Genomic DNA, 17,574 nt, shown 5'->3' with positions numbered 1-17,574 from the left:
TGTGAGGGAGGGACGAAAGTGTGAGGGGAGGGAGGAGTGTGTGAGGGATGGGGAGGAGAGTGTGAGGGGTGGAGGAGAGTGTGAGGGAGGGAGGAGAGTGTGAGGGAGGGAGGAGAGTTTTGAGGGGAGAGAGGAGAGTGCGAGGGGAGGGAGGAGAGTGTGAGGGGAGGGAGGAGAGTGTGAGGGGAGAGACGGAGAGTGTGGGGGAGGGAGGAGAGTGTGAGGGGAGGGAGGAGAGTGTGAGGGGAGGGGAGTAGAGTGTGAGGGAGGGAGGAGAGTGTGTGAGTGGAGGGAGGAGAGCGTGAGGGGATGGAGGCGAGCGTGTGAGGGGAGGGTGTGGAGGTGTGAGGGGAGGGAGGAGAGTGTGAGGGGTGGGCGGAGAGGTGTGTGGGGAGGGAGGAGAGTGTGAGGGAGGGAGGAGGTTGAGGGGTGGGAGGAGAGAGTGAGGGGTGGGAGGAGAGGGTGTGAGGGGAGGGAGGAGAGTGTGAGTGGATGGAGGCGAGCGTGTGAGGGGAGGGAGGAGAGTGTGAGGGGTGGGCGGAGAGTGTGTGGGAGGGAGGAGAGTGTAAGGGGAGGAGGAGAGTTGTGAGGGAGGGAGGAGAGTGTGAGGGGAGGGAGGAGAGTGTGAGGGGTGGGCGGAGAGTGTGTGGGGAGGGAGGAGAGTGTGAGGGGAGGGAGGAGAGTGTGAGGGGAGGGAGGGAGAGGTGTGTGAGGGGAGGGAGGAGAGCGTGAGGGGATGGAGGCGATAGCGTTGTGAGGGGAGGGGAGTGGAGGTGTGAGGGGAGGGAGGAGAGCGTGAGGGGAGGGATGAGAGTGTGAGGGGAGGGAGGAGAGTGTGAGGGGAGGGAGGAGAGTGTGAGGGGAGGGAGGAGTGTGTGTGAGGGGAGGGAGGAGAGCGTGAGGGGATGGAGGCGAGCGTGTAGATTGGAGGGAGTGAGTGGAGCGTGTGAGGGGAGGGAGGAGAGTGTGAGGGGTGGGCGGAGAGTGTGTGGGAGGGAGGAGAGTGTGAGGGGATGGAGGAGAGTGTGAGGGGAGGGAGGAGTGTGTGAGCGGTGGGAGGAGAGAGTGAGGGGTGGGAGGAGAGTGTGAGGGGATGGAGGCGAGCGTGTGAGGGGAGGGAGGAGAGTGTGAGGGGTGGGCGGAGAGTGTGTGGGAGGGAGGAGCGTGTGAGGGGAGGGAGGAGAGTGTGAGGGGAGGGAGGAGAGTGTGTGGGGAGGGAGGAGAGTGTGAGGGGAGGGAGGAGATGTGAGGGCAGGGAGGAGAGTGTGAGGGGAGGGAGGAGAGTGTGAGGGGTGGGTGGAGAGTGTGAGGGGTGGGAGGAGAGTGTGAGGGGAGGGAGGAGAGTGTGAGGGGAGGCGAGTGTGTGAGGGGAGGGAGGAGAGAGTGAGGGGTGGAAGGAGGAGAGTGAGGGGTGGGAGGAGAGTGTGAGGGGAGGGAGGCGAGTGTGAGGGGTGGGAGGAGAGTGTGAGGGGAGGGAGGCGAGTGTGAGGGGTGGGAGGAGAGTGTGAGGGGTGGGAGGAGAGTGTGAGGGGATGGAGGCGAGTGTGAGGGGTGGGAGGAGAGTGTGAGGGGAGGGAGGAGAGTGTGTGGGGAGGGAGGAGAGTGTGAGGGGAGGGAGGAGATGTGAGGGGAGGAGGAGAGTGTGAGGGATGGGAGGAGAGTGTGAGGGGTGGAGAGGAGAGTGTGAGGGATGGGAGGAGAGTGTGAGGGGAGGGAGGAGAGTGTGAGGGGAGGCGAGTGTGTGAGGGGAGGGAGGAGAGAGTGAGGGGTGGAAGGAGAGAGTGAGGGGTGGGGAGGAGAGTGTGAGGGGAGGGAGGCGGAGTGTGAGGGGTGGGAGGAGAGTGTGAGGGGAGGGAGGCGAGTGTGAGGGGTGGGAGGAGAGTGTGAGGGTGGGGAGGAGAGTGTGAGGGGAGGAGGAGAGTGTGAGGGGAGGGAGGCGAGTGTGAGGGGTGGGAGGAGAGTGTGAGGGAGGGAGGCGAGTGAGAGGGGTGGAAGGAGAGAGTGAGGGGTGGGAGGAGAGTGTGAGGGGAGGGAGGAGAGTGTGAGGGGAGGGAGGCGAGGTGAGAGGGTGGGAGGAGAGTGTGAGGGGAGGGAGGCGAGTGTGAGGGGTGGGAGGAGAGTGTGAGGGGAGGGAGGAGAGTGTGAGGGGAGGGAGGAGAGAGTGAGGGGTGGAAGGAGAGAGTGAGGGGTGGGAGGAGAGTGTGAGGGGAGGGAGGAGAGTGTGAGGGGAGGGAGGCGAGTGTGTGAGGGGAGGAGGAGAGTGTGAGGGGAGGGAGGGCGAGTGTGAGGGGTGGGAGGAGAGTGTGAGGGGAGGGAGGAGAGAGTGAGGGGTGGAAGGAGAGAGTGAGGGGAGGGAGGAGAGTGTGAAGGGAGGGAGGAGATGTGAGGGGAGGGAGGAGAGTGTGAGGGGAGGGAGGAGAGTGTGAGGGGTGGGAGGAGAGTGTGAGGGTGGGAGGAGAGTGTGAGGGGTGGAGGAGAGTGTGAGGGGAGGGAGGAGAGTGTGAGGGGTGGGAGGAGAGTGTGAGGGGAGGGAGGCGAGTGTGAGGGGTGGGAGGAGAGTGAGAGGGAGGGAGGAGAGAGTGAGGGTGGAAGGAGAGAGTGAGGGGTGGGAGGAGAGTGTGAGGGGAGGGAGGCGAGTGTGTGAGGGGAGGGAGGAGGAGGAGAGGTGAGGGATGGAGGCGAGCGTGTGAGGGGAGGGAGTAGAGCGTGTGAGGGGAGGGAGGAGAGTGTGAGGGGAGGGAGGAGAGTGTGAGGGGAGGGAGGAGATTGTGAGTGGAGGGAGGAGAGTGTGAGGGGAGGGAGGAGAGTGTGAGGGGAGGAGGAGAGTGTGTGGGGAGGAGGGAGAGTGTGAGGGGAGGGAGGAGAGTGTGAGGGGAGGAGGAGAGTGTGAGGGGTGGGCGGAGAGTGTGTGGGGAGGGAGGAGTGTGTGAGGGGAGGGAGAGAGTGTGAGGGGAGGGAGGAGTGTATGAGGGGTGGGAGGGAGAGTGTGAGGGGAGGGACGAAGTGTGAGGGGAGGGAGGAGAGTGTGAGGGATGGGAGGAGAGTGTGAGGGGTGGGAGGAGAGTGTGAGGGGAGGGAGGAGAGTGTGAGGGGAGGGAGGAGAGTGTGAGGGGAGAGAGGAGAGTGCGAGGGGGAGGAGGAGAGTGTGAGGGGAGGGAGGAGAGTGTGAGGGGAGAGAGGAGAGTGTGTGGGGGAGGGAGGAGAGTGTGAGGGGAGGGAGGAGAGTGTGAGGGGAGGGAGGAGAGTGTGAGGGAGGGAGGAGAGTGTGTGAGTGGAGGGAGGAGAGCGTGAGGGATGGAGTGCGAGCGTGTGAGGGGAGGAGTGGAGCGTGTGAGGGGAGGGAGGAGAGTGTGAGGGGAGGGCGGAGAGTGTGTGGGGAGGGAGGAGAGTGTGAGGGGAGGGAGGAGGAGTGTGAGGGGTGGGAGGAGAGAGTGAGGGGTGGGAGGAGAGGTGGTGAGGGGAGGGAGGAGAGTGTGAGGGGATGGAGGCGAGCGTGTGAGGGGAGGGAGGAGAGTGTGAGGGGTGGGCGGAGAGTGTGTGGGGAGGGAGGAGAGTGTAAGGGGAGGGAGGAGAGTGTGAGGGGAGGAGGAGAGTGTGAGGGGAGGGAGGAGAGTGTGAGGGGTGGGCGGAGAGTGTGTGGGGAGGGAGGAGAGTGTGAGGGGAGGGAGGAGGAGTGTGAGGGGAGGGAGGAGAGTGTGTGAGGGGAGGGAGGAGAGCGTGAGGGGATGGAGGCGAGCGTGTGAGGGGAGGGAGTGGAGCGTGTGAGGGGAGGGAGGAGAGAGCGTGAGGGGAGGGATGAGAGTGTGAGTGAGGGAGGGAGGAGAGTGTGAGGGGAGGGAGGAAAGTGTGAGGGGAGGGAGGAGAGTGTGAGGGGAGGGAGGAGAGTGTGAGGGAGGAGGAGAGTGTGAGGGGAGGGAGGAGAGTGTGAGGGAGGGAGGAGAGTGTGAGGGGAGGGAGGAGAGTGTGAGGGGAGGGAGGGAGGAAGTGTGAGGGAGGGAGGAGAGCGTGAGGGGAGGGAGGAGAGCGTGAGGGGAGGGAGGAGAGAGTGAGGGGAGGAGGAGAGTGTGAGGGAGGGAGAGTGTGAGGGGAGGGAGGAGAGTGTGAGGGGAGGGAGGAGAGTGTGAGGGATGGAGAAGTGTGAGGGGTGGGAGGAGAGTGTGAGGGGAGGGAGGAGAGTGTGAGGGAGGGAGGAGAGTGTGTGAGGGTGAGGGAGGAGAGTGTGAGGGGAGGAGGAGAGTGTGAGGGAGGGAGGAGAGTGTGAGGGGAGGGAGGAGAGTATGTGAGGGGAGGGAGGACAGTGTGAGGGGAGGGAGGGAGGAGAGTGTGAGGGGAGGGAGGAGAGTGTGAGGGAGGGAGGAGAGTGTGAGGAGGGAGGAGAGTGTGAGGGGAGGGAGGAGAGTGTGAGGGGAGGGAGGAAAGTGTGAGGGAGGGAGGAGAGAGTGTGAGGGGAGGGAGGAGAGTGTGAGGGGAGGGAGGAGAGTGTGGGGGATGGGAGGAGAGTGTGAGGGGAGGGAGGAGGAGTGTGAGGGGTGGGGAGGAGAGAGTGTGTGAGGGAGGGAGGAGAGTGTGAGGGGAGGGAGGAGAGTGTGAGGGGAGGGAGGAGAGTGTGTGAGGGGAGGGAGGACAGTGTGAGGGGAGGAGGAGAGTGTGAGGGGAGGGAGGAGAGTGAGAGGGGTGGGAGGAGAGTGTGAGGGGGAGGAGGAGAGTGTGAGGGGAGGGAGGAGAGTGTGAGGGGTGGGAGGAGAGTGTGAGGGGAGGTAGGAGAGTGTGAGGGGAGGAGGAGAGTGTGAGGGGAGGGAGGAGAGTGTGAGGGGAGGGAGGAGAGCGTGAGGGAGGCGAGTGTGTGAGGGGAGGGAGGAGAGTTTGAGGGGAGGGAGGAGAGTGGTAGGAGAGTGTGAGGGAGGGAGGCGAGTGTGTGAGGGGAGGGAGGAGAGCGTGAGGGGATGGAGGCGAGAGTGTGAGGGGAGGGAGGAGAGTGTGAGGGGAGGGAGGAGATTGTGAGGGGAGGGAGGAGAGTGTGAGGGGAGGAGGGAGAGTGTGAGGGGTGGGAGGGGGAGTGTGAGGGGTGGCGGGAGAGTGTGAGGGGAGGGAGGAGAGTGTGAGGGGGGGAGGAGAGTGTGAGGGGTGGGAGGAGAGTGGTGTGAGGGGTGGGAGGAGAGTGTGAGGGGTGGGAGGAGAGTGTGAGGGGAGGGAGGAGAGTGTGAGGGGAGGGAGGAGAGTGTGAGGGGTGGGAGAGTGTGTCAGAGGAGGGAGGAGAGTGTGAGGGGAGAGAGGAGAGTGTGAGGGGTGGAGGAGAGTGTGAGGGGAGGGAGGAGAGTGTGAGGGGAGGGAGGAGAGTGTGAGGGGAGGGAGTAGAGTGTGAGGGGAAGAGAGGAGAGTGTGAGGGGAGGGAGGAGAGTGTGACGGGAGGGAGGAGAGTGTGAGGAGTGGGAGGAGAGTGTGAGGGGAGGGAGGAGAGTGTGAGGGGAGGGAGGAGAGTGTGAGGGGTGGGAGGAGAGTGTCAGAGGAGGGAGGAGAGTGTGAGGGGAGAGGAGGAGAGTGTGAGGGGAGGGAGGAGAGTGTGAGGGGAGGGAGGAAGTGTGAGGGAGGGAGTAGAGTGTGAGGGGAGAGAGGAGAGTGTGAGGGGAGGGAGGAGAGTGTGAGGGGAGGAGGAGGAGTGTGAGGGGTGGGAGGAGAGTGTGAGGGGAGGGAGGAGAGTGTGAGGGGAGGGAGGAGAGTGTGAGGGGAGGGAGGAGAGTGTGAGGGGAGGGAGGAGAGTGTGAGGGGTGGGGAGGGAGAGTGTCAGAGGAGGGAGGAGAGTGTGAGGGGAGAGAGGAGAGTGTGAGGGGTGGGAGGAGAGTGTGAGGGGAGGGAGGAGAGTGTGAGGGGAGGAGGGAGAGTGTGAGGGGAGGGAGTAGAGTGTGAGGGGAGAGAGGAGAGTGTGAGGGGAGGGAGGAGAGTGTGAGGGGAGGGAGGAGAGTGTGAGGAGTGGGAGGAGAGTGTGAGGGGAGGGAGGAGAGTGTGAGGGGAGGGAGGAGAGTGTGAGGGGTGGGAGGAGAGTGTCAGAGGAGGGAGGAGAGTGTGAGGGGAGAGAGGAGAGTGTGAGGGGAGGGAGGAGAGTGTGAGGGGAGGAGGAGAGTGTGAGGGAGGGAGTAGAGTGTGAGGGGAGAGAGGAGAGTGTGAGGGGAGGGAGGAGAGTGTGAGGGGAGGGAGGAGAGTGTGAGGGGTGGGAGGAGAGTGTGAGGGGAGGGAGGAGAGTGTGAGGGGAGGGAGGAGAGTGTGAGGGGAGGGAGGAGAGTGTGAGGGGAGGGAGGAGAGTGTGAGGGGAGGGAGGAGAGTGTGAGGAGGGAGGAGAGGGTGAGGGGAGGGAGGAGAGTGTGAGGGGAGGGAGGAAAGTGTGAGGGGAGGGAGGAGAGTGTGAGGGGAGGGAGGAGAGTGTGAGGGGAGGGAGGAGAGTGTGGGGGATGGGAGGAGAGTGTGAGGGGAGGGAGGGAGAGTGTGAGGGGAGGGAGGAGAGTGTGTGAGGGGAGGGTGGAGAGTGTGAGGGGAGGGAGGAGAGTGTGAGGGGAGGGAGGAGAGTGTGTGAGGGGAGGGAGGACAGTGTGAGGGGAGGGAGGAGAGTGTGAGGGGAGGAGGAGAGTGAGAGGGGTGGGAGGAGAGTGTGAGGGGAGGGAGGAGAGTGTGAGGGGGAGGGAGGAGAGTGTGAGGGGTGGGAGGAGAGTGTGAGGGGAGGTAGGAGAGTGTGAGGGGGAGGGAGGAGAGTGTGAGGGGAGGGAGGAGAGTGTGAGGGGAGGGAGGAGAGCGTGAGGGGGAGGCGAGTAGTGTGAGGGGAGGGAGGAGAGTTTGAGGGGAGGGAGGAGAGTGGTAGGAGAGTGTGAGGGGAGGGAGGGAGTGTGTGAGGGGAGGGAGGAGAGCGTGAGGGGATGGAGGCGAGAGTGTGAGGGGAGGGAGGAGAGTGTGAGGGGAGGGAGGAGATTGTGAGGGGAGGGAGGAGAGTGTGAGGGGAGGAGGAGAGTGTGAGGGGTGGGAGGGGAGTGTGAGGGGTGGCGGGAGAGTGTGAGGGGAGGGATGGAGAGTGTGAGGGGAGGGAGGAGAGTGTGAGGGGTGGGAGGAGAGTGTGAGGGGTGGGAGGAGAGTGTGAGGGGTGGGAGGAGAGTGTGAGGGGAGGGAGGAGAGTGTGAGGGGAGGGAGGAGAGTGTGAGGGGTGGGAGGAGAGTGTCAGAGGAGGGAGGAGAGTGTGAGGGGAGAGAGGAGAGTGTGAGGGGTGGGGAGGAGAGTGAGGGGAGGGAGGAGAGTGTGAGGGGGAGGAGGAGGTGTGAGGGGAGGGAGTAGAGTGTGAGGGGAGAGAGGAGAGTGTGAGGGGAGGAGGAGAGTGTGACGGGAGGGAGGAGAGTGTGAGGAGTGGGAGGAGAGTGTGAGGGGAGGGAGGAGAGTGTGAGGGGAGGGAGGAGAGTGTGAGGGGTGGGAGGAGAGTGTCAGAGGAGGGAGGAGAGTGTGAGGGGAGGAGGAGAGTGTGAGGGGAGGGAGGGAGAGTGTGAGGGGAGGGAGGAAAGTGTGAGGGGAGGGAGTAGAGTGTGAGGGGAGAGAGGAGAGTGTGAGGGAGGGAGGAGAGTGTGAGGGGAGGGAGGAGAGTGTGAGGGGTGGGAGTGAGGAGTGTGAGGGGAGGGAGGAGAGTGTGAGTGGAGGGAGGATGAGTGTGAGGGGAGGGAGGAGAGTGTGAGGGGAGGGAGGAGAGTGTGAGGGGTGGGAGGAGAGTGTCAGAGGAGGGAGGAGAGTGTGAGGGGAGAGAGGAGAGGTGAGGGGTGGGAGGAGAGTGTGAGGGGAGGGAGGAGAGTGTGAGGGGAGGGAGGAGAGTGTGAGGGGAGGGGAGTAGAGTGTGAGGGGAGAGAGGAGAGTGTGAGGGGAGGGAGGAGAGTGTGAGGGGATGGGAGGAGAGTGTGAGGAGTGGGAGGAGAGTGTGAGGGGAGGGAGGAGAGTGTGAGGGGAGGAGGAGAGTGTGAGGGGTGGGAGGAGAGTGTCAGAGGGAGGGAGGAGAGTGTGAGGGGAGAGAGGAGAGTGTGAGGGGAGGGAGGAGAGTGTGAGGGGAGGGAGGAGAGTGTGAGGGGAGGGAGTAGAGTGTGAGGGGAGAGAGGAGAGTGTGAGGGGAGGGAGGAGAGTGTGAGGGGAGGGAGGAGAGTGTGAGGGGTGGGAGGAGAGTGTGAGGGGAGGGGGAGGAAGGAGAGTGTGAGGGGAGGGCGGAGTGTGAGGGGAGGGAGGAGAGTGTGAGGGGAGGGAGGAGAGTGTGAGGGGAGGGAGGAGAGTGTGAGGGAGAGGGAGAGTCGTTGAGGGGAGGGAGGCGAGTGTGAGGGGAGGGAGGAGAGTGTGAGGGGAGGGAGGAGAGTGTGAGGGGAGGGAGGAGAGTGTGAGGGGTTGGAGGAGAGTGTGAGGGGTGGGAGGAGAGTGTGAGGGGGAGGGAGGAGAGTGTGAGGGGAGGGAGGAGAGTCGTGAGGGGAGGGAGGAGAGTGTGAGGGGAGGGGAGAGTGTGAGGGGAGGGAGGAGAGTGTGAGGGGTGGGAGGAGAGTGTGAGGGGAGGGAGGAGGAGAGTGTGAGGGGAGGGAGGAGAGTGTGAGGGGAGGGAGGAGAGTGTGAGGGGAGGGAGGAGAGTCGTGAGGGGAGGGAGGAGAGTGTGAGGGGTGGGAGGAGCGTGTGAGGGGGAGGGAGGAGAGTGTGAGGGGAGGGAGGAGAGCTGGAGAGTCGTGAGAGGGGAGGGAGGAGAGTGTGTGAGGGGAGGGAGGAGGAGAGTGTGAGGGGAGAGAGGAGAGTGTGAGGGGGAGGGAGGAGAGTGTGAGGGGAGGGAGGAAGCGTGTGAGGGGAGGGAGGAGAGTGTGAGGGGAGGGAGGAGAGTGTGAGGGGAGGGAGGAGAGAGCTGAGGGAGGGAGGCGAGTGTGAGGGAGGGAGGAGAGAGTGAGGGGTGGGAGGAGAGTGTGAGGGGGAGGGAGGAGAGTGTGAGGGGAGGAGGAGAGTGTGAGCGGAGGGAGGAGAGTGAGGGAGGGAGGAGAGTTGTGAGGGGAGGGAGGAGAGTGTGAGGGGGAGGGAGGAGAGAGTGAGGGGAGGGAGGAGAGTGTGAGGGGAGGGAGGAGAGGGTGTGAGGGGAGGGAGGAGAGGGTGTGAGGGGAGGGATGAGAGTGTGAGGATGGGAGGAGAGTGTGAGGGAGGGAGGAGGGTGTGAGGGGAGAGAGGAGAGTGTGAGGGGAGGAGGAGAGTGTGAGGGGAGGGAGGAGAGTGTGAGGGGAGGGAGGAGAGTGTGAGGGGAGGGAGGAGAGTGTGAGACGTGGGAGGAGAGTGTGAGGGGAGGGAGGAGAGTGTGTGAGGGGAGGGAGGGAGTGTGAGGGGAGGGAGGAGAGTTGTTGAGGGAGGGAGGGAGAGTGTGAGGGGAGGGAGGAGAGTGTGAGGGGAGGGAGGAGAGCTGTGAGGGAGGGAGGAGAGTGTGAGGGAGGGAGGAGAGTGTGAGGGGAGGGAGGAGAGTGTGATTGCCCGCTCTCTGAGATTCTGAGGGGGTGGAGGTCAGTGACATTTAAACATTGCATCATGGAAAGTTACGGCACAGAAGGAGGCCCTTCGGCCCCCTCGTGTTCGAGATAAACATCTGTTTATCTGGAATATTCCATGGCACGTTCTAGAGGTGAAATGAAACGATGAGCATTATGAGAATAATGGCCACTTGAGCATGTAATGGATCTCCCCCCGTGTTCACTCCGTGTTCACTCCGTGCTCCCCCGTGTTCCACTCCGTGCTCCCCCCGTGCTCCCCCCGTGTTCACTCCGTGCTCCCCCCGTGTTCACTCCGTGTTCACTCCGTGTTTACTCCGTGCTCCCCCGTGTTCACTCCGTGCTCCCCCCGTGTTCACTCCGTGCTCCCCCCGTGCTCCCCCTGTGTTCACTCCGTGCTCCCCCCGTGTTCACTCCGTGTTTACTCCGTGTTCACTCTGTGTTTAAGTGAGGGATCAATGCTTCATTAGAAGAGACACGGACCAGGGAGAAGGTCGTGAAGTTTGGCAAAGCAAAAATAAAAACTGGACACCTTAATTCTGGTGAGTTGCGAGTGTTAAAGTCAGAGGAAGCAGCAGGTTAATCTCACTGTCTGAGGGGCTTCGGCCTCTCTACAGGTCATTCCTGCCTGGCGACTGGTCGAACAGGTGAAAGGTCACCCATGGTCCAAGGCCGAATCGAGGCGTTTCGGAGAGAGAAGTGATTGGGGGAAAGGGCTGATCAGTGGGCGAGGGGTGAGCAAGGCTGTGCCTGATGGAGTTTACCTGTTCAGGTGGATGTCAGCAGGTTGAACAGGTGAAAGGTCAGCAATAGGTGGTAACAGGATAATAAGGTGAAAGGTCATATAATAGGTGACAACTGGACCGAGAAGTAAAAGGTCATGGGACAGAATTGATTAAAAGGAACCCACCACACTTAATAGCAATGTAGTGCCATAGAGACAAATGGGGTGGATGTGTAGATGCATTGTGCTAGCTGTGAACAGTCATGCATAAAATAATAATTAGTGGAAGAGTTTGGTCTCCTCGATGATGGCATTTGACTTCACTACGTCAGTGGTGTTTGCTTTACCTGGGTTGCCTTTTCAGCTTCTTCTCTGCTCATCGCCAGCGCGAGCTGTAATTGGAGCTCCTCCTCACCACTGGTGTGGGGCCTGGCCTGTTCCAGATCCGGGTTAAACCGTGGGGACGAGGAAGAAGCTACAAAAACACACAGAGAACATAGGACACATCAACAATCAAACATTTACATCAATAAATTCATTGATCCCGTGCTCCAGTGGAGATCTATATTTGAAATGTGTGTGATATCTGCAGTGAGATATCCTCCCCATGTGATATCCTACTTCGATGTGATCCTCCCCATGTGATATCCTGCTTCTATGTGATATCCTCCCCCTGTGATATCCTCCACCTGTGATATCCTCCCCCTGTGATATCCTCCCCCTGTGATATCCTCCACCTGTGATATCCTCCCCCTGTGATATCCTTCCCCTGTGATATCCTCCCCCTGTGATATCCTCCCCCTGTGATATCCTCCCCATGTGATATCCTGCTTCTATGTGATATCCTCCCACTGTGATATCCTCCCCCTGTGATATCCTACTTCTATGTGATATCCTCCCATGTGATATCCTCCCCATGTGATATCCTACTTCTATGTGATATCCTCCCCTGTGATATCCTCCCCATGTGATATCCTACTTCTATGTGATATCCTCCCCCTGTGATATCCTGCTTCTATGTGATATCCTCCCCCTGTGATATCCTGCTTCTATGTGATATCCTCCCCCTGTGATATCCTGCTTCTATGTGATATCCTCCCCTGTGATATCCTCCCCCTGTGATATCCTCCCCATGTAATATCTTCCCCCTGTGATGTCCTCCCCATGTGATATCCTCCCCATGTGATATCCTCCCCATGTGATATCCTACTTCTATGTGATATCCTCCCCCTGTGATATCCTGCTTCTATGTGATATCCTCCCCATGTGATATCCTCCCCATGTGATATCCTAATTCTATGTGATATCCTCCCCCTGTGATATCCTGCTTCTATGTGATATCCTCCCCTGTGATATCCTCCCCCTGTGATATCCTGCTTCTATGTGATATCCTCCCCTGTGATATCCTCTCCCTGTGATATCCTCCCCTGTGATATCCTCCCCCTGTGATGTCCTCCCCATGTGATATCCTCCCCATGTGATATCCTGTGCAGTGTATCTGCACTATGTGAAAACAGTAGCTCTCATGCATCCTCCCTGCTCAATGCATGACTGAGCTTGGAAACTCGTCATGTGCAGTACGGAGATTGCAAACCCCCAGGCCCATTGACTCCCAGGCCCATTGACCCCCCCAGGCCCATTGACTCCCAGGCCCATTGACTCCCAGGCCCATTGACCCCCCCAGGCCCATTGACTCCCAGGCCCATTGACCCCCCCAGGCCCCTTGACCCCCAGGCCCATTGACCCTCAGGCCCATTGACCCCCAGGCCCATTGACCCCCCAGGCCCCTTGACCCCCAGGCCCATTGACTCTCAGGCCCATTGACTCCCAGGCCCTTTGACCCCCCCAGCCCTCATTGACTGCAAAGCCCTCAGCTTTGGACTCTTGTTCTCCAGTCCCTGGCAGATATATTATATATATATATTTATACTGAAATGTTATCTCGACATGAGTCCCCTCTCTGAGGGAAGGTACCTGAACTCCTCAGTCAGTGCTGCCCCAGGCCGGGTGCTGGAATCTCGCGCGCTGGCACTGGGTGGTAGTCAGATAGCAAAGCCCGGCTCCTGATCAGAATCGATTTACATCGGCTGCCACAGACCCGTGCGAGGGGCTGTGACGCGATCCTGGACTGGATGGTGCTCCTGCATTCAGTACATCCGCTCTCGGACCACCAGTACATTCGAACGCTGTACATTCACCATCGCGAACTACACAGAGACAGACCCCACTCCCCCCACTCTCGCCCTACCTCCAACCCTTCCCCAGCACTAGAGTAGGTCCTGATTGGACTGGACTAGTCGCTTTTATAGGAAGACCCAGGAGAGAGTGAACGCACGCGGCCCCTCACCAGGTTTAATGTCCTAACCGTCGCTCCCTTATCCTGGCGACATTTTCATTGATCCACTCAGTCTCCGATTCTTGGAAACTGAGCTTGTTTACACTCTGGAGGGTGAGCTGAGCGAGAGTTGAACATGTGGAGTTGCCTACTTTCTGGGGGGGTGGGGGTTGGTGTGGTTAATCTTTAAGATGGTGAATGATATATTTATGACAGGGATATATATTCAAGAGTGTGGGAGAAAAAGTGGGTAGGAAGCCAGTGAACTTTGAACCTGGCCGGATGGATTTCTGGTCCTGTACAGTCCTGTGTTCCTTAGGAGATTGGGGCCTGTGGGCCGGGGGCTGGTTTAAGGGAGTCTCGGGATGGGTCACGGTTAATCACCACTTTCTAGAATTTCTCTGATTGTACTGAGGAGATAAGGGGGATCTCCCACAGGACACAGGCCTCTACCCCACCTCCCCCAGGAGTCAGCATCGGCGGGGGGGGGTCACAGGTTTGTACCACCTAACGGATGGGGACCATTCTAGTCACATATTCGTAGTATTATATGTTTGCATGTTTATATGTTGATAGGATTATATTTCAGGGGGCTTTTAAGTTCATGTTTGCATGTTCACAAGATATTTGTATGTCCAGGTGTGAGCAGGTCCAGATGTGAGCAGGTTCAGGTGTGTACAGGTCCAGGTGTGAGCAGGTCCAGGTGTGTGCAGGTCCAGGTGTGTGCATGTCCAGGTGTTTGCAGGTCCAGATGTGTACAGGTCCAGATGTGTGCAATTTCGGTTTCTCCTGTAGTTTAAATAACCTGTTCAACAGCAAGGAGATTGGGTTACTTTAAAGAGCCATTTCCATTGAATATAAATAGGTCAAGAGTTTCTGTTACTGAACTATTATCTACTTTGTAATGCAGAGTGTGCTTAATGATCTGGAACTCTCAGCCAGGCACTGAAGCAGGCAATGATTCTTCAGCAGCGTCGGAGTGGGATGGAAGGACTGGGCTGTTTACTGCCCGCTTTATATCCCAGTGCTTTAACATATAAACGGCAGCCCCCAACTCCGGAGAAACATCCCCCAGCAACAAACCTGAAATGGGGGCGAGGGATCACCAGGTTGTTTTGGCAGCAGGTGGGCTGAGGTGGTACTTGGGGGGCTGAGGTGGTAAGGGGTGGGGGGCCGAGGTGGTAAGGGGGGGCCGAGATGGTACTTCGGGGGCTGAGGTGGTACAGGGGGGCTGAGGTGGTACTTGGGGGAGCCGGGGTGGTACTTGGGGGGCTGAGGTGGTACTGGGATGGGGGGGGCTAAGGTGGTATGGAGGGGCTGAGGTGGCACTTGGGAGGGCTGAGGTGGCACAGGGGCGCGGCTGAAGTGGTACGGAGGGGCCGAGGTGGTACAGGGGGGCCGAGGTGGTACAGGGGTCGAGGTGGTACTGGCGGGGACTGAGGTGGTACGAGGGATGCCTAGGTGGTACAGGGAGGCTGAGGTGGTAACGGTGGGCTGAGGAGATTCGGGGGGCCGAGGTGGTACAGGGGGGCTGAGGTGGTACAGGGGGGCTGAGGTGGTGGAGTTGGGAGACAGGCGGGATGGGAGTCAGGAGTGGGGGGTCAGGAGAGACTGGGGAATGGGGGTCGGGGAGACTGGGGAATAGGGGTCGGGGAGACTGGGGAATAGGGGTCAGGAGAGACTGGGGAATGGGGGTCGGGGAGACTGGGGAATGGGGGTCAGGAGAGACTGGGGAATGGGGGTCGGGGAGACTGGGGAATAGGGGTCGGGGAGACTGGGGAATAGGGGTCAGGAGAGACTGGGGAATGGGGGTCGGGGAGACTGGGGAATAGGGGTCGGGGAGACTGGGGAATGGGGGTCAGGGAGACTGGGGAATGGGGGTCGGGGAGACTGGGGAATGGGGGTCAGGAGAGACTGGGGAATGGGGGTCGGGGAGACTGGGGAATAGGGGTCGGGGAGACTGGGGAATGGGGGTCAGGGAGACTGGGGAATGGGGTCGGGGAGACTGGGGAATGGGGGTCGGGGAGAATGGGGATCTGGGAGACTGGGGAATGGGGGTCGGGCTGCAGTGTCTCCGTGAAAAGGTGGCGAGGTGGATGGGGTACAGTGTCTCTGTGAACTGGGGGTGGGGAGTTCGATGAGGTACAGTGTCTCTGTGAACTGGGGGTGGGGAGTTCGATGAGGTACAGTGTCTCCGTGAACTGGGGGTGGGGAGTTGGATGGGGTACAGTGTCTGTGTGAACTGGGGGTGGGGAGTTGGATGGGGTACAGTGTCTGTGTGAACTGGGGGTGGGGAGTTGGATGGGGTACAGTGTCTGTGTGAACTGGGGGTGGGGAGTTTGATGGGGTACAGTGTCTGTGTGAACTGGGGGTGGGGAGTTCGATGGGGTACAGTGTGTGTGTGAGAGGGTGGGGAGTTCGATGGGGTACAGTGTCTCCGTGAACTGGGGGTGGGGAGTTTGATGGGGTACAGTGTCTGTGTGAACTGGGGGTGGAGAGTCGGGCTTCAATCAGGGAGAACGACTGTTGAGGTGACTTTTGTGGAAAAGATCTGACTGATCTGTTGAAAATCCAAAAGTCTCTTTATTAATTGTTAAGTATAAAAGTGCTTAAAAATTAACTGGAATGCATGATTTTTGTGTAAAAGTTGAAGATTTTCCCGGGCGGCCCTCAGTCCCCCGAAATTGTCACCAGATTTGAATTGCCCACTTCAGGTTTCGAGTATTTATGTTTTTTCCCTCCAATAAAGTGCAGGAATGTCGGGAATACCCACAGCCCAAGGTACAAACTCACGGAGCTGGGCATTTTCACACGGTGTAGGCTAATAGTAAGGGCTGTTCTTCAGGGTCAGATTTTGCGGTTGGTGGGGTTGTCGAGGATGGTGTTTGTCCATTTCAGGTTGTTGATAACTTGACCAAGGAAAAAGATGAAGGGAAGAAGGAAACTGATGTGGGGGCGAGAGTCGGTGAGGTCGGGGGGGTCGGGGGGGGGTGGGGGGGAGTTGCAGCCTAGTTGCTGACATGGAACATGGGAAACAGGGCTGGAAATGACATTATGGTCCACAGAAACATCGAAAATAGGAGCAAGAGTAGGCCATTCGGCCCTTCGGGCCTGCTCCACCATTCAAAATGATCATGGCTGATCGTCTAACTCAGTACCCTGTTCCCGCTTTTTCCTCATATCCCTTGATCCCTTTAGCATTAAGAAATATATCTATCTCCTTCTTGAATACATCTAATGACTTGGCCTCCACTGCCTTCTGAGGTAGAGAATTCCACAGGTTCACCACCCTCTGAGTGAAGAAGTCCATATGGCCATTCCCAAAAACTATCCCTCTGCTGGGGATTTCCATGGGAATAATGGAACGGCATAACAAAAAACATCACGTCCCGTAAGGCTCCTCAAAATCTACGGGAGCAGAAAAGATAAACTGAAGATAAAATGTTGCAGAAACGGCTTGAGGACTTGTTCCCTGATCTTTGTTCTGGGCCCTTTAAACTCAGTACCTAGCAACCCAACACCCGGGGACAGGAAGAGCCACGTGTGTGTGTGTGATGTATCATCGGGAAATTTGGAGTAAGCGTTCAATGAAGGCTGGGCGATGTCAGAATGATGGCGATCTGCCTTAATTTAAAGATCCAGATATTTGAGCACATAATCCAGGCTGACCCTCCCTGTGCACTACTGAGGGAGTGCTGCACTGTCGGAGGTGCCGTCTTAAACCGAGGCCCCGTCTGCCCTCTCAGCTGAATATGAAAGATCCCATGACACTATTCAAAGAGTTCTCCCCGGTGTCCTGGCCAATATTTATCCCTCAAACAACATCACTAAAATGGATGATCTGGTCATTGATCGCATTTATGGGATCCTTCTGTGCAGAAATTGGCTACCATGTTTCTTACATTACTGTGAAGCACTTTGGGACGTCCTGGGGTCGTCAAAAACCCGATATAAATGTAAGTTCTTTATTTTTATTGTCATTGTATCATGCGATTATCAGATAGAAGGTGAACGAGGTGGACCTTGGACTTTTCTCATCTAGCAATTCCTATGCTTCAATGTTCCTGGAAAAACAGATGGAATTGCGGAATAGGAACACAAAAGCTTCGGAATCCCACACAATAAGCAGAGAATTGAAGTTATTCAGTCATTGACCCCGCTCATTGTGTATTGTGAAAGCTCCTTGCTGTCTCTGAGCCTGGAACATGTTGCTCCATCACTGTGTACACTGATAAAACCAGCTGAGGTTGCAGAGAGGGAACAGTAAACACGGTGTTAGTCTGTTTCAGTCTCTGTGATGACCCAGAAATGGCCGCTGTGGGGGGAGGGGCAACGTCCAGCCCATTCTTAGTGCGGGCATTTGGGGTGGCTTCTGGACTATCTCGTCTAAAACAGGCGAGAGCCTCATTAAAGATATATAAAAGTGGTGGAGGGGCATCCTGCTCGCTACATCCCGACATGGGGAGAATCATAGAATCATAGAATGGTTAAAGCACAGAAGGGGGCCATTTGGCCCATCAAGCCCACGCCATCTCTTTGTAAGAGCAATCGGGTTCCCCCGCTCTTTCCCCGTAGCCCTTGCAAATTTTTTCCCTTCAAGTATTTATCCAATTCCTTTTTGAAAGCAACGATTGAATCTGCTTCCACCACCCTCTCAGGCAGCACATTCCAGATCATAACTACTCGCTGCGTAAGAAAGATTTTCCTCATGTCGCCTTTGGTTCTTTTGCCAATCACCTTAAATCTGTGTCCTCTGGTTCTCGAGCCTTTTTTGTTATTCGTTCACGGGATGTGGGTATTGCTGGCGAGGCCGGCATTTATTGCCCATCCCTAATTGCCCTCGAGAAGGTGGTGGTGAGCCGCCGTCTTGAACCGCTGCAGTCCGTGTGGTGAAGGTTCTCCCACAGTGCTGTTAGGAAGGGAGTTCCAGGATTTTGACCCAGCAACGATGAAGGAACGGCGATATATTTCCAAGTCGGGATGGTGTGTGACTTGGAGGGGAACGTGCA

General features: G+C 58.6%; 1 protein-coding gene across 1 annotated transcript in view; it reads right to left on the bottom strand.

Moving 5' to 3' along the window:
• The window catches only part of LOC137341307 (epsin-3-like), a 351,842-nt gene that overhangs the window by 91,702 nt on the left and 242,566 nt on the right, over positions 1-17,574 (bottom strand). Inside the window, exon 3 of the mRNA XM_068004427.1 lies at positions 10,578-10,705. Within this exon, the coding sequence (XP_067860528.1) occupies positions 10,578-10,705 (128 nt within the window). The remainder of the gene's footprint in view (positions 1-10,577; positions 10,706-17,574) is intronic.

Source organism: Heptranchias perlo, chromosome 23, assembly GCF_035084215.1.
Source record: "Heptranchias perlo isolate sHepPer1 chromosome 23, sHepPer1.hap1, whole genome shotgun sequence".
NCBI classification, from domain to species: Eukaryota; Metazoa; Chordata; class Chondrichthyes; order Hexanchiformes; family Hexanchidae; genus Heptranchias; species Heptranchias perlo.
This window is presented reverse-complemented; position numbering and strand designations above follow the sequence as displayed.